Raw genomic sequence first — 14,844 nt, 5'->3', positions numbered from 1 at the left:
CCCACATTGTTAGGCCAGTCTGAATTTCCTGGACATTGACTGAAGTAACCAAAAACTACAGGCAGCAGGGTCATTTCCTTTCTTCTCCTTAGTCTTGCCCTGCTCCCCCCCAGCTAGTCATTCACACTATCACTGTCATAGCATAGATGTTTTCCATTATGCAGTCTTGCCTGAAACAAGGAGAATTACACTATTAGCATGTCAATGTTTTGTAGAATCAATAAGGCATTCATCACTTTTTCCAGCTTTTGGGGACTTCCAAAGAGATTTAAGCTTGAAAAGTGATTAAAATCCATGCTGTCTTTTCCAGGTCTGTATCTCTATGAGAAAAAAAAAACCTACCCTATGTTATGCTTGAAACTCTAGCCCCCAAACCTTTGACAGTTTAAAAGATCAGAAACCACCGTAGCTACTGTCTCACAAGGTCTGTTGCTACACCTCGAAGCATAGTGTTTGAAGCCAAACTTTTCCATCAGATCTTTCAAATATTTAACTCTCCAGTAAGAACTGCATACGCTGCTTGCAGTTGTTGACTTCACACATGATTAAATGAAAGTTATAGAAAGCTACTGATTTCTGGACCATCTCAGTTACTTTACAAGAATTAATTTTATCAGAGCATAATTAGTCTCAGGTTCTCATTTCTACCTTTTCCAGATTGGGCAATAGATCTATATTAACATTGTAAATGTAAGCTGAATTGGTACAGTAAGTTTTGTTTTCCTAACTTAGTTTTGATATTCCATACCAGAAACATCTGTAGAGGTTAAGATTATTAAACCCTGTATTTTTAACCTAGTATGGGATGATGAAGGATGTTGGCAGGCATCCCAGTCACCCAGTGGTAAAAAAGCAATCAAACTCTTTGCCAGTGATTGCTGCTATACAAAAACAGCAATTTCTTCAGGATACCACCACTACATCTGGCTTCATAGCGTAGTAAAATTAAACCAAGAATATCCTATTTCTTTAGGACACTTAAGAATGCCTTAAGATTCTCCCCTTGCGGCAGCTTCTGTAGTAGAAGTGAGTACATTAGGTACTCACAAATACAGCTTTACACCTGGACATTTCATACAGAAGACACTGTTCCAGAAACTAAGGAAAAAATAAGAAAGCGTTAATCCAGCTGTTCGGTAACATTTCTTATAACAGAGGCTGGCACTCGGCAAAAAAACATTTTCAAAACTCGTAAAACCAAACCTCAAGTAAGCAATGACTGAAGAGCACAAAGTTACCTCATCAAGGTCTACATAACAGATTTCATCAATAACCTTGTGAAGAACTAACAATACTCTCACTCACACTGCTGTCATCACCGACTTGCAAGAACAAGCATCTTTGAGCAGTACCAGATGAAAACTACCTCTACATTTGATGCTATGTAGTCAACTTGCTTCAAGGTGGGGTAAATTAAACCACTGTTCAAAACCACAGACCAATCCAATATAAATCAGTAACATTAACATATATGCTATTTAAAAAAAAAAAGCCCACACTTGTCGACTAACAGTAAACAGCAGTAAAAAATAACCAGTCAGACTTCATTCAAATGAATTAGACAACTTTTACTAAATGAAAAAAACTACATTTAAAATATGCATTTAAAACAAAAATGGAATTAGAAAAGAGACTTAAATCCATTTTGAAGAACTTGCTCACTGTGTCAGAAATCAATATAACTCTCGCATTATATAATGTGCCAGTTCATAAAATGTAAGTTATCAGAATCTTCAATTTAACATTTTCAAAGACGATACTGAAGTCAAGAGTTTTACATCTACTGATGCACATTTAGAATGGTATAAATCTGCAGCCTTCCCCCAAATAATCTTACAAATTCAACAATATTCAGTAAAAGCTTTTGTATTGCATCCTAAAGCATCACAAATCTGTGCCTTTCATGTATCCTACTATAAACTTCTCTATATCTCACCATTTGCCAATCTTTACCTTTTGAGAAAGGAGAGAACTGAAAAGAAATACTGCATAACTCTTGATCATGTACAGAAATTATTGCTACTATAGTACACTACAAAGCAGAAGTCTATACAATAGTATATGAAATTTGATCATGAAAATCCAAAGGATATAATCTTTAGTGACATAAGCCTTATAATCATGTCGGACATTCATTTAGCAGTTTTAGCTCACCACTAGTCAGCCAACCCACTGTCCGCTGATGAACATCCATTTAAATACACCCTCTTATGAAAAAGAATGTCAGCTGTCAAAGGCTTAGCAAATAAGGATCTTCATGTTCTGTGGAACTATGCAAGATGAATTCTGATGCAGGTAGGGAGTTACCTGGAAGCTAAGCATGCCAAAGGTGTTTCATGCTAATAAAACTAAAGCCAAGGTACCACATAATCAAGTTACCAACTCATAGGCAATACCATTTTTGTCGTAAGTTAAATGAAGTGCCATAGCACAGTGTAATGTCAATAATTTAAAATAGTGTAGTGCACAAATTCATTGTGTGGCAGTTTAAGTTAAAAAGTCAAGACAGGATTTTCTGTTCCAATTTACGTTGGCTGTCAAGCTATCCAGTCTAGGCATGTTGGAATTAGTTTGCCTTTTAATCACTACCGTACTATAAACTTTGCATTATAACGGGGCACATATTTGCGCGGCATTATTATGAGTAACATGAAGTTAGAGGGAGGATAAAAGATCAGTGGCTGTTCTAAAAAGCCCCTTTCTTATTTCAAATTCAAAGAGAGCCAGGGAGTATGACTAGATACCATATTTGCATCATTCTAGCTACAAAATAACCAAAGTAAAAGCAATCAAGCAACAATAAGACCACATTACACAAATGGAACATCATGCTCTCATCTGGTTTAACTATTACATCAAGTTTTAACTGGGATGTTGGTCAACTTTAAAAACCGTGGTAAGTGTGAATATGTAGTTGCAATAGTTTTTTTAATACTTTTTTTTTTTAAACTATGCTGGATATTAGAACTTGGAGCTATACTTGTTACAATACAGTGTCGCACATCTTTCTACTAGAAAAATTAATAAAGATCCTTTACCCGTCTCTTTAAGTTAAACGTGTGACATCATAAAGGGTGTCAAATGGCTGGATGGTTTTACAGTGCACACTTATTATATACTGTAATATGGAGTTTTGTCCTTGACAGATCTGATGGTGTTTCTACAATATTCCTTTCTTCACCTCTTCTTCGGTGGATTAGCTGTGCGAGGTGGAGTGACCGGACGTCCAGAATTCAGTCCGCCATACTGGTACTTGGCTTTCTTTTCAGATGGTTTCAATATCTTAGAGAAAATAAAGAAGTCCTTTTGAGTCACTGACAGCTGAGAACATTTCAAATGCCATTAAACCAACATGAAATCTCAACCAGCAGGAACAGGGTGGGGAGCTGGAAATCACAGCATGATCCTACAAGTTTCTGAATCCTATGTACAACAGCAATATGTAAAACTAAATCTACTTCTACTACTTCTAAATCCCTCTAGTTCTGCCATTACGCTGGGGTAGGGAGACAGTGGGGAGCAAAAGGAGCTGAAAACATCACATCCAAGGAGAAGTACAGAATAAAACCTGAACAGAATAACCGCACTGAAAGGGTGCCATTAGTCTGCACAATTATGTACTCTGATCATTAGGTATGACTAAAGAATCACTCGAGTAACACTGAAATGAGGATCTAAACAGAGGTAGTAACTAACACTTAGGAGTCTGGAAAACAAATCTCACGCAGTTGTCTGGGGAATAGTTGCTTTGCAATTCTACTTCTCTGTCCACAGACATCAGCCTGCTGTGACACCATTTCTGCACCTCAAATGTATCAACCCAGTCTAACCATAAGTGTGTCAACAACAAGCAGATTAATTCAGTCTATACAGTCCAACACTTACAGGAATACTTAGTGTACAAATATATCATACCTGAAAGGAACACATCAGAGTTTCATCCACACTCATCATGCCCCCTGCATTGTCAAACTCTCCACAATAATTTGGAGCTGAGAATAGGGTGACCAACTGTCGTTTAGCAAAGAATTCATATCCATCTTCAACCACCTGTCAACACCAGAGAAATTATTCAGCTCTCAAACAAAAAGATACACGTTGAAGAAAAAGGCCAATCTTGAGGCAAACAGGACTTTTATGAATAGAATTCACTGAAAAAGTATTTTGTCTCAGCTTTCAAACAGGACAGGTTCAGTCATTTTTGTCTATCTGGACAGTGAATGCCAAATCACATAGTTTCAACTGTCTGACAACTCCAACATTAACTATGCATCAGCTTCCCTGTTTAGCATTTTTATACTTGCAAGTCCAATTATGCACTGTCACTTTACAGATTCCCAGCATTTTATTGGCTATACACTGAATTTGGATATGTTTGACCTGTTAGTTCAGAGCACAAAAGGTCTGGATACTACCTTCATTGCAATTGAACCGTGAAGTTTTACTTAGTCCGGTGTTGACTGCACAAATCTTAAGTGTAGGCTTTTGTCAATTTTGACATCTAAGAGCAAAGTGGTTCTGCTGTGCTTCCTCTAAGAGCACAATTCACCTTTAAAATAGAGCAAGCAGTACAACATATCAACTAAGGATATTCCCCCTTCCCCAAAACAGAAGCTTCGCATTATAACACACTGAAATCAGTGCACATCAGAATACTGCTCAGTTTAGTCCAATTGCTGTGGTCTTTTCAAAGATGTTACACTTTTAATAAAGAGCTGAAGCAACTACATGAACACAGAAAGGAATCTTAATCTGCAGTTGAGAAATCTTAACATCTATCCTGCATATCAGTATTTTTGCAATAAAATTGTAAGAAGTATTTCTTCTAATAAGAAGTGTTCTGATAGGGTACCCAGTCTTAGCCATACCACAATTAAAAATCTACTTTTCCTTCACAGCATGCCAGAGCTTTTTAAGTCAACTAAATAATGAAACTGAAATGTTACACAAGAAACTGAAACCTGATGTCCATCTAAGCAGGACACTTGCTTAAAATAACTTGATAAAAATTGCAAACAAAAATGTGTACTTAAAGACGGTCAGTGCCAAAAATAACCCTGCTTTCTCCACGTTTCAGCAAGTCAAACAAACCTATGCCAAAGTACTCTAGGTTACTGAACTAAAAGGCAGCAGTGCAAGATTTTATGTACAGGTTTGGAGAAACATTCAGAAGTGTACTGAATACTTCCATGAAGTCAAGTAGAGATCATTTAAGCTGCAATTACTTGAGAACTACCTAATATTGAAGTGCAACAACTCTGAAACTTCAGTGTGGTTCCTGAGTTTACTTTGCCACTTTAAGCCTAGACATTTCACCTCTAATATTCACATAAAATAGTCTGACAGACAAACGAGATCGATCACTGGAGAAATCTAGTGTTAGTATTTCACTTCATTGATATCAGAAACAGTTCAATATGAGACAACAGTAGGATGCAGCCTTATATTTCCTTTACTATGGACATTTTTCTTTTTCTGAAAGTAAAGCAACACCAAGTAAGTTTAAATATATCCTACGGATAACCAACATCAAAAATGCATAAATTGTAGAAGGGAAAGTTTTAAGCAACAACAGCATAATTCATACCTGGTGAGCTCGACAGATCAAATCCAGATCATGACGATTCAGAAATTTACTGACCACATCAGCACCAAAAGTGAAAGAGACCCCACGATCATTTTCACCCCAACCTTGCACATCTTTGTCTGGGTCAGACCACAGCAGGTCACAGAGCAAGCCTTTGAAAGGTAATGCAAGTGAAGATGTTAGTCTTAGGCAGTATTCTACAAGTAAAACAGTTTTACCATAACTACCAGAGCAGATCTCCTAGGGAAAAAAAACAACATACAAAACCACACAACCAAACAAAAACCACCTTTGTAACAAATACAGCAATATTTGAATTTTGTCTGAGACAAAAGACGTCTGCAAAAGCCTGGAGTATAGGGCAGGATTTTTCCCTTTACAAAGGACAGTACCTTCAGATGAAACAAAGCAGAGCCAAACATCTCCCTGAAATTGAAATAATACTTAATTGCAATATTCAGCATATTTACAGTGAGCATTTGAAGAGTTCAAAAATACTGCAGTGAGTGCACTTTAAAAGACAACCATCAATTTCACAGCTCACCAAGCAAGCTTAGTTTGAAAGTCACAGCAAATTGTAGAATCCTGCGCAGGACTGGTCAGAAATACCACAAACAAATTTGTACCACGAGCTTCTGAATGTCAAAGCTTTCTTACAATACCTTAATAACCATGACTAAATCAAAATTTAACAAAACAAAATTCTGGTAAATGGTTTCAAGTAGCACTTTCAGCTTGGTTGGACTACCCCTGACTTTTCAAAAAGCTTCATGCCAATCAGTTTGGAACCTAAATTCAAGTGATAAAAATCTTTGTAGTTTTTAGCACTGGTAAAGCACAGATCAAATCCAGATCTGTTGGCAGCACTCTCTGCTGCCAATGAAAGGTCAGCTAACACTGAGTTAAAACTGTGTACTGAAGAGGATCCTTTTGTTCAACTGCAGTGCCTCAGGCCAGTACAGCTGCAATACAAACAAGCCAAAGAGCATTCAAACCGTATCTCAGTTTGTATTGAGCAGTACTTTCTTCACCTATGATGACTAACCCTTAGGTATTAAACTACTTAAGAACATTGTTTCACAACCAAGAGGAGACACAATAGGCACTCAAAGTTTGATTTCCAGTTAAGCCAAGTTATTAGCTACACAAGATAATGAAGACACTTTTAAAAATAAAAGATCTTGCCAAGTTATATTCAAGCAAAATCAATGTCAGAAACTTGTTGTGCAACTGGAGTATTTTGTCTTTATACACAGCTATCAAATGTTTTTTGGCAACAGTTACAGTTCCTCCATAGAAGCTTGCCTTTATTTGATTTGCTTTTAAAAGATGTAACAGAGCAAGTAGAACTCCATTTTAAATATCTATCCAGAAATAAATTACTGAATACAGACAACATTTGATGAAAATTTACTGAAATTCAGTTCTATACTGAATATAACATTTTTCAAAACAATAGTTTCACTGCAACCCCTAGTGGTTTCTTAGCAGGAATTTCCAACTAGTGGCAGAAGCTGCTTGTCTCAACTGCTCAGGAAGTACTTCTCTGCCACAGATCAAATAATCTTTCGGGTCATACGTGGTTGTAAGCTAATTTGTCCTATCATCTTTTAACAGTTGTATAACAGAACCCTGCAACAAGATTGTCCCATCTACACAACTAAAACTAAACCTTGCCACCCCAATAGGTTTATTTTAACATAAAACACCCACCATGACAATAGGTTAGGCTGGCTGGAAGAACACCAGAACACAGCTTCGAGATATTCAAGGAGCTAAAAGTTTCCTGATAAGCGAATGGTCAGCAATGCCAACCAGAATACCTTGGCCGCACAAAATGCGACTGCAAGTGTTACTAAAGCAAGTGATTTGAGTTGGAATACAGATTAGATTTGAGCAACCAGCTTCCAAACCCCATGAAAAAGCCACCAAAATAAGAGGTCTTGAAACTGCAATTGACGTTGCAAAGGCTTTTTCCATCAGACTACAAGAAGCTATCGTAATGGTCTAATTGATCTAATCTTACCAGCCCAAGCCACAAGAACATCTACTAGTAATTTCTACATCAACACAAGCGTTCATGAAGTGGCATCCCTCTAGAAATGGATAGCTTTTAAGAATTCATAACTTTCACAGCAGCAAGACTGCTTCAGTTTATTTTCCACAATATTTACTTCCATTCAATAATATCAGTTGCCTTAAGTAGGCCCAAAAAACTGAAGTCCTTCAATGTCACCGTCACTTTTACCTCTGCTGGTAAACATCTGGCTATTGCTTCTGAAAGCAAAATGAAGACAGCAAATTTTGATCCACTCAGTAGATCAAAAGCTTTTTAAAAAAAAGTCTGTGCTTATTTTTAGGAGGTACTAGGAATGCATGATTTCAGTGGAGTGTCCATGGAAACTGGAATTACATTCTGCAAGGGCATTCCTGAAGTGGGGGTGGCCCAAGCAGTAGTATTAGCCTGTTGAGTAAAACTACCTTTTCTGAAAGATCTGATAAATGTAAAGTTTGACTCATTTGTACTGACATTTACGTTGATATGGGGTGAATTATAAATAGCATGAGGAAGAACTTGAGTATTTCTGTATTATAAATGACTACTTCATCTAGTAACACATCTCAGTTTCAAGTGTGCATATACCAGCTTGTACTGAAGTATAGTTAAGGGACAATGGATACTAAAATTAGACCCTGAATTACTCCTATGCATTAACACTGAACACATTACAGGAAGTAAAATTCTTCTGTTCCAAGGGTTAATTGTAATAATTTGTGTTTCCAAAAGCTTTAAATGTGATAAGCCCTCTGAAAGTTAACTTAAAATATTACTTTCAACAGTAGTCTTAAAAAAAGGATATACTATTGTACTGCCTGACAGTCTTTCCAATCCACTAGTAACAAAGTTTAGAATAAATAGACCACTACAGAAGGTAATTAATACCATTCAAAAGATTATTGAATGCAAATTTCCAGTGCTTTCTGCACAATACGTGTACACAAAGTATAACTGATTAGCAGAAGAAAACTTCATGACTGGTATATTGATATAAGCAATGAAATTCCGATCATTCTGAAGTGACTATACTTTACAAATCTGAAGAGGAAGGAGACATTACTGCTGGCCCCAGGTAAAGAGAAGCCCAAATACTTCAAATAATACTCAGCAACCTTTAAACAGTTATCTTCTTTGATAGACTATAATGTTTGGGTGTGCCTAGCCCAGTCAGAGCAAGAAAAAGAACAAGCTGTTAAGTTTCATTTGATCTTCCATCAGATTTCTGAGTTTAAGGAAGGCTTGGATAGGATGTCTTCGTCTGTTATAACAAGCAATAATGATGTGGGCAATAACCTCTAGCAGTACCAGATAACTGAGCCATCATGAGGAACAAGACTCATGTCCTGCAAGGAAGTCAGCGAATACTGTACTGAGTTAATGAATTCAGTCATTGCACTACCGCCTGTACAGAAACTGATTAAACCTGTTTCATCACTAACAGCAATTTACAGTAAATTCCATGTCACTCACCTGTGTCAGGAACATCTGTAGGCCTCATAATTCTCCGGATCTGCTCCATTGACTGGAGATCTGGAGACAGTCCTGTAAGTACAAAAAACCCAAGCGCTTTATAAACACATTTTACCTGTTAAAAAGGGTTCCAGAGAACAAACAAAGGTTCAAAGTCATACAGCACCCATTGTTTCCACTGGAATATAAACAGAACAGTTTTCTGCAAGACCATTAAGCTCCTGAACAGGACACAGAATAACATAACTGAAACTACTAAGAAGTTTTAACTGTTTTCCTACCGGGCCACACAGCCCAGAACTCTACAGTTAAGTATGCTCTCTGTAACAGTGCACTAGAGAGAAAGCCAGTACAATTAAAATGGATGCAGATTACCTTCTTTGCAAGCAACTTACTTTCTAAAAGCTACAGGAAAATACCCTACCAGCTTTAAAAGACCACAAGCCAAAGCAGGCTGCAGGTATGACTAAAATTGTAAGCAAGTTTCAATGTGCTACCACCCATCAGTTGAGCTGCAGTCACTGGATGCTGTCAACGAATACTAGACTTTGCAACTGCAATAGATCAGGAGCACCAAGGTAGTCAGTCAAGTAGTCATCTACTACAGCTCAGCTGCTTAGTCATTTATAAAACCACAGTACCTTGATGAGTCAAGTCATTTATCACACAGAACACACCTCTTTTTGCATAGTTTTCTCATATTAACATGTACTTACAGCCAAAGGACGGGGTTCCAAAGCTACTCTGAACTGCTTAGGTATGCACTCCAGAACTGTTTTACTTGGCACACAGGCATGACAAAAGCCTACTAGATGCTCTGGGATCTTAACATGACCTTAACTGAAGGTATGAATGTGAGCTGAATACTTAAGCGACATACAACAAGTTCACCAAATAAAGAACGAGAGCCTGTAGTTCTAATGTGATCAAATGTTGTGTGTTAGCAAGCCATATCCGTTTTACACAGCCCAGAACTTTGAATGTAACAGGAAAGCTGTCACTGGAGAGGAGTCACCACATAAAGGAACTTCAGCTAACGTCCAGGTTTGGACAGTGGCAACGTACATGTTGGATCAACAATGACTCCAACACATTTGATGTAAAGAAGGACCTGAGGAACTTTCCTTCAAGTATTAACAAAAAAAGCTGAAATCTTAGAGTGGTTTCATGATAAGAGCCTTCTGTCCTCGTCAGCTTGTTGAAGGTATCTTCATGACAATACCCTGAAGTTGTGAAAGGTGAATCTTTTGATGAATACTGTAACGAAGAAGTTTAAGCCAGTTCTACTTGCACAACAATACAGGAAGAGTAACAAATTCAAACAGATAACCAGCTTTTAAGCTTCGACCAACCCTATCACTTCTCCCTCCCCAAACCTGACCCATTTGCATGCAGAGTACATTAGCACAAAGGTGTGTAGGTTCCAGGGAGCACCACACCCTGACACAGTAATGGGCAGTCTCACTGATGTTAGCACAACCAGTTTGTGACTTTCTACGGGCTTACAGCTCTCAACATTTCGGGTTACACCCAAAACATGAAGTACTTTAAAAGAAAACTGTTATTACACACCATGTCTCAGTGCTGTAGCTGTTAATTTTGTTATTTTACACTGCTGTAAAATACCAAACGCCCGCAGAACTACCTGCATGTTTGTAGACCTCTGTAACAATTCAAGAGGCCATCTTTCCCCAAGTATCATAATTTCCCTTGCACAAACAGAAATAGCTAATGTCTGAAATTCAGATCTACAGACAAGAACCGTGCACGATCAGCATCCAATCAAGGAGCTAAGGCAAACAGGCTGCTAAAACTCGGTCAGGCTGCTCCCGCTACAGTGATTGCTGCAACCCATGTATTGAAAATAAACTGAAAAGTACACCATCGAATTAAGCTGTCTTGTCACATAATGACAGCCAAGCACAGAAGAAGTACCATTCAGCACATTATCTTCTTGAAGTGTAAGAGCACACCTTCCCTAATGGAAAACAGAAAATGAATTGTCATTACTCCTGGCAGACTCATCAAGTCCAGGCACTAGATTTGAAACCACTCTCATCATGCAGAGCTGGTAAAAGTGATTGTTACATATTTTTAGAGTATAATCCAGAAAGCTCCTATGATCTCTCTGGATACGACGCAGGAATATCAAGAAGACTCCCCAGCTTCAACATACATTTCATGTCAGGAATGTCACAAGATAGAAGATTTTCAAGCTCTGAGATTCTGTTTATCTAGCATTCTACTAAACTAACACTGTTCTCATTTCCGAGATTAGATTTAATGTGGTCAGACCAGTGTGCTTCATCAACATGATGCTACAGCATGGGCTTAATTTGTAGAAATTTGGAAGTTATCACAAAAAGTCTCTAAAGATTAGAACTAGCACATGGCATCACAAAGATGTGACAATACAGAATACAAAGCAGAGCTGGGAATGGTTATGGAATAAGCTTCATTGAAGTGAGATAAAGAACAAAGAAGTTATCTGAGAGGACAGCTTTGAGAAAAAAGCCAGAATGACTTCTATGCGCAGCATGGAAAGACAGGGAAGAGATTTAATAAGGAGAGGAGGAGGCAAGCGAGAAGAGTACAATGAAAGATCCTTTGGCAGAGCGAACATTTGGAGAAAGGGATGGCAAGAGGTTTGACTAATACTGATGTACAGAACGCAGAAGTCTGAGTAAAAAAAAAAGCTGATTTGGGATTTTAAGCTATTGTAGGTAGCCTACTGGGGTAAGTTAGGTGCCTTTTGTTTACTATGTTATGCGGTTTTGCAAAGTTTTATTATATATCCCATAGGACAATATTTTTAAAATAAACTATGCAAAAATGCGCAATATAGTAAAAAAGGCACCTACCTTATATCTACCTGCTAGCTTCAACCTCCAGCAGAGTTGTATGGTTAGTGCTGCTGCCTCAGTGTTTATTATAGTAGTAACATCATGAAAAGGCGTTGACAATCCATGACTTCAGGGGATCTGGAATGCAGTTTTGGACAGGATTGGAGAAGAGTGGAAAAAGGGCAGAGCTTAAGTGCTGAAGGGCCATTTTCATTTATCAGGAGCACACAGCACATTTAGTAAGCGTTTCACTTTATTTTACAGCTTGTGAGTGACAGTAATTTCAGTTACAGATGAAACCTGTACAAGTTTAAGGGACAATGAATAACCAATAAAACAGTAAATACTGTTTTTTTTTTTTTTCCACAAGGGGATCCTCTAAGTGTACTATGCATAACATAAGTTTTCTTCCTTCCTTAAAGAGGTTAAACCCTCTCCTCCCTCACCCCCAATAAGTTAACAAAGCTTCATATTTTTCTTTTCTTCTAACTTTCTAGGCTTCTTGCTTGTAACTCAGGTCTGAAGTGCACATAAAGTATTTGTTTTGTTCATAGAATGAAGCATTCTACTCTACCTGCTAAGCATCCTTGATGACATTCCACCACCTAAGCTTAATTATTTACCTGGAACACCCCTGTATTTTGTCAACATTCATTCTGTTTCCCAAATAAAACAAAATACAAAGTGGTAAAAGAATAGCAAAGGAACACTTCCTTTACCAGCTTTTTCTGAAAGTTATGACTTTTTTTAGCCATTGCTTATGACTTCCTCTGTGCATGTTATTTTGTATCTTACATTCTTAAAATTTTGAGATCTAGCTCATAATACAGGTAACAGGCCCTTAAAAAAAAAAATAGACACCACACCACAACGATGAGAATGAGAACAAGAAATGCTCCTATGATAAAACAAGCATTTCTCTAACATGCCAGTGCTACCTGGAGACCAGCACAGACAACTGTCTGTATCAATTCTGCATTTAGAAACAAGATAATACCTCAGAGCATATTATGCTTAAGACTGATAAGCTTACACTAGCAGGCACTGTACGCTGAAGCTTCCAATACAAGATGCCAGAGAAGGCAGGATCATTTTTATTGCATATTCCATACAGACAGAGCCCTTGTAAAGATACTCATGAAGAATAAAGGCAGAGTAGCAGTCATCAATACAACCTCAGTCTCAAGAAACCTCTTCAGGAATTTCGTGTGCATGCTATGTCTACGTCCCAACAGAGCTGTTCAGTCAAACTAGAAGTTTCTGCAAGGCTCTTACTTCCACTAATCTCTAATCACCTCACTGACAATGCCGGTGACACCTACCAGGTCATTTCTGGATCACTTGATACAAGGCAACAAGCTGCTTAATAACGGAGGCAGTTGCAAGTTGCAATAAGGTGGTATGGCTCTTTCTACTACAACAGTATTTGGAAAGTGTTACCAATTGTTTGAATTGTGACAGGACTCTGCCACGTCCCAAAGACCTGGAAGCATCACTGCCCAGAAAAATACAGTCTCCTTCTACAAAGAAAAGCACCTGAATAAGTTCCGATGTGGGCAGAAGTCACAAGCCTCTTGCAGACCAACACCAAACACTTTGTTCACTACAGGAATCGGGCAGCACTGGGACAGGCGGCAGAATGTAGGTTTTCCAACAGGGAAGGTTCTATGGAGTCAGGACAAGCCATGGTTGACCTGATCTAATGTTAGTCTTACTTCAAGCAACAGGTTTAATTATGTGAGCAAAAAGGTCTCTTCCACCATCTTACAAAACCAGCTAAAGACGCCAAGACTACAGAGCTGGTGTTACTCGTGAAACTTGTTCTTTCAATTCACTGCTACAGCTCCCAGTGTTTGCTATCTGTCCGTGCAGTCCTAGCTCTGGCAAATGAAGCAAATTAGGCATGAGTTCTAGTATTCAGTGTCCTTCAAAGAGGGATATATTGATGTAAATACTTAGACACACCCCTTTGGCAAAGGCAGCCATGTGTATCTGGTTAGGATAACACCTGCCTGCTGCCAGGTGCACAGAAAAGCACAAGACATAATGATGACCTTTACAGACAATATAAAGATAAGCCTCTCCAGCTACATATCAGGTATGCAAATGCACGCTCCATTTGATATAATATTAACCCAAAGATCAGGTTAGACACGGCCTTTAAAAGCAGTCACCAACTTACCTCCGTGACAGCAGAAGATCTTCTCATCCACAATAGCTGCAATAGGCAGACAGTTAAAGCAGTCTGTGAAGGTCTTCCAGAGCTTAATGTTAAACCTCCGCTTGCCTACAAGAACAGTGCATGATGTTAGGAAGAGAGAGCTGTTTTCTTGAAGCCAACCTACAATACATATCACAACCTGACAAAGGACATTACCAAAACATCTTTACAGAGATATATTCCAGTGTATTTAGGTTTCAACCTCCTGCAATAGTATTTCAAGGACAGCAGAAGAAATATTTGAGTTTAACCTTATCTTGGTAGGTACTTTCAGAAAGTTTCAAAGAAGGTTCACATTATACTGAAACCCTCGCAGTTTAAGAGTCACTACTAGAAATGCTTCCAAAACACACAGTACATAACAGGCTTTCAGAAGGAACAGGCTTTGCTTACATTCATCATAGAATCCATAGATCCGATTGATGCTAGCACACTCATGATTTCCTCTTAAGAGAAAGAAGTTCTCTGGGTACTTGATTTTATATGCCAGGAGTAGGCAAATTGTTTCCAAAGACTGTTTGCCTCTATCTACATAATCTCCAAGGAAAAGATAATTAGCTTCTGGCGGGAATCCTCCATATTCAAATAGTCGAAGCAAGTCTGTATACTGACCATGAATATCACCTGAATAAGAAAACGTTTACCAAGAATTAGTGCAACAGTG

General features: G+C 38.1%; 1 protein-coding gene across 1 annotated transcript in view; it reads right to left on the bottom strand.

Moving 5' to 3' along the window:
- Window positions 1-1,547: 1,547 nt before the first annotated feature.
- PPP1CB (protein phosphatase 1 catalytic subunit beta) overlaps window positions 1,548-14,844 on the bottom strand; it is a 29,079-nt gene continuing 15,782 nt past the window's right edge. Inside the window, exons 3-8 of the mRNA XM_040553814.1 lie at window positions 14,574-14,804; window positions 14,142-14,246; window positions 9,117-9,188; window positions 5,588-5,739; window positions 3,916-4,050; window positions 1,548-3,282 (exon numbers count right to left, since the gene is read on the bottom strand). Of these exons, the coding sequence (XP_040409748.1) occupies window positions 3,178-3,282; window positions 3,916-4,050; window positions 5,588-5,739; window positions 9,117-9,188; window positions 14,142-14,246; window positions 14,574-14,804 (800 nt within the window). The 3' untranslated portion in view covers window positions 1,548-3,177. The remainder of the gene's footprint in view (window positions 3,283-3,915; window positions 4,051-5,587; window positions 5,740-9,116; window positions 9,189-14,141; window positions 14,247-14,573; window positions 14,805-14,844) is intronic.

The sequence above is a fragment of the Cygnus olor genome, chromosome 3 (genome assembly GCF_009769625.2).
Source record: "Cygnus olor isolate bCygOlo1 chromosome 3, bCygOlo1.pri.v2, whole genome shotgun sequence".
NCBI lineage: Eukaryota > Metazoa > Chordata > Aves > Anseriformes > Anatidae > Cygnus > Cygnus olor.
This window is presented reverse-complemented; position numbering and strand designations above follow the sequence as displayed.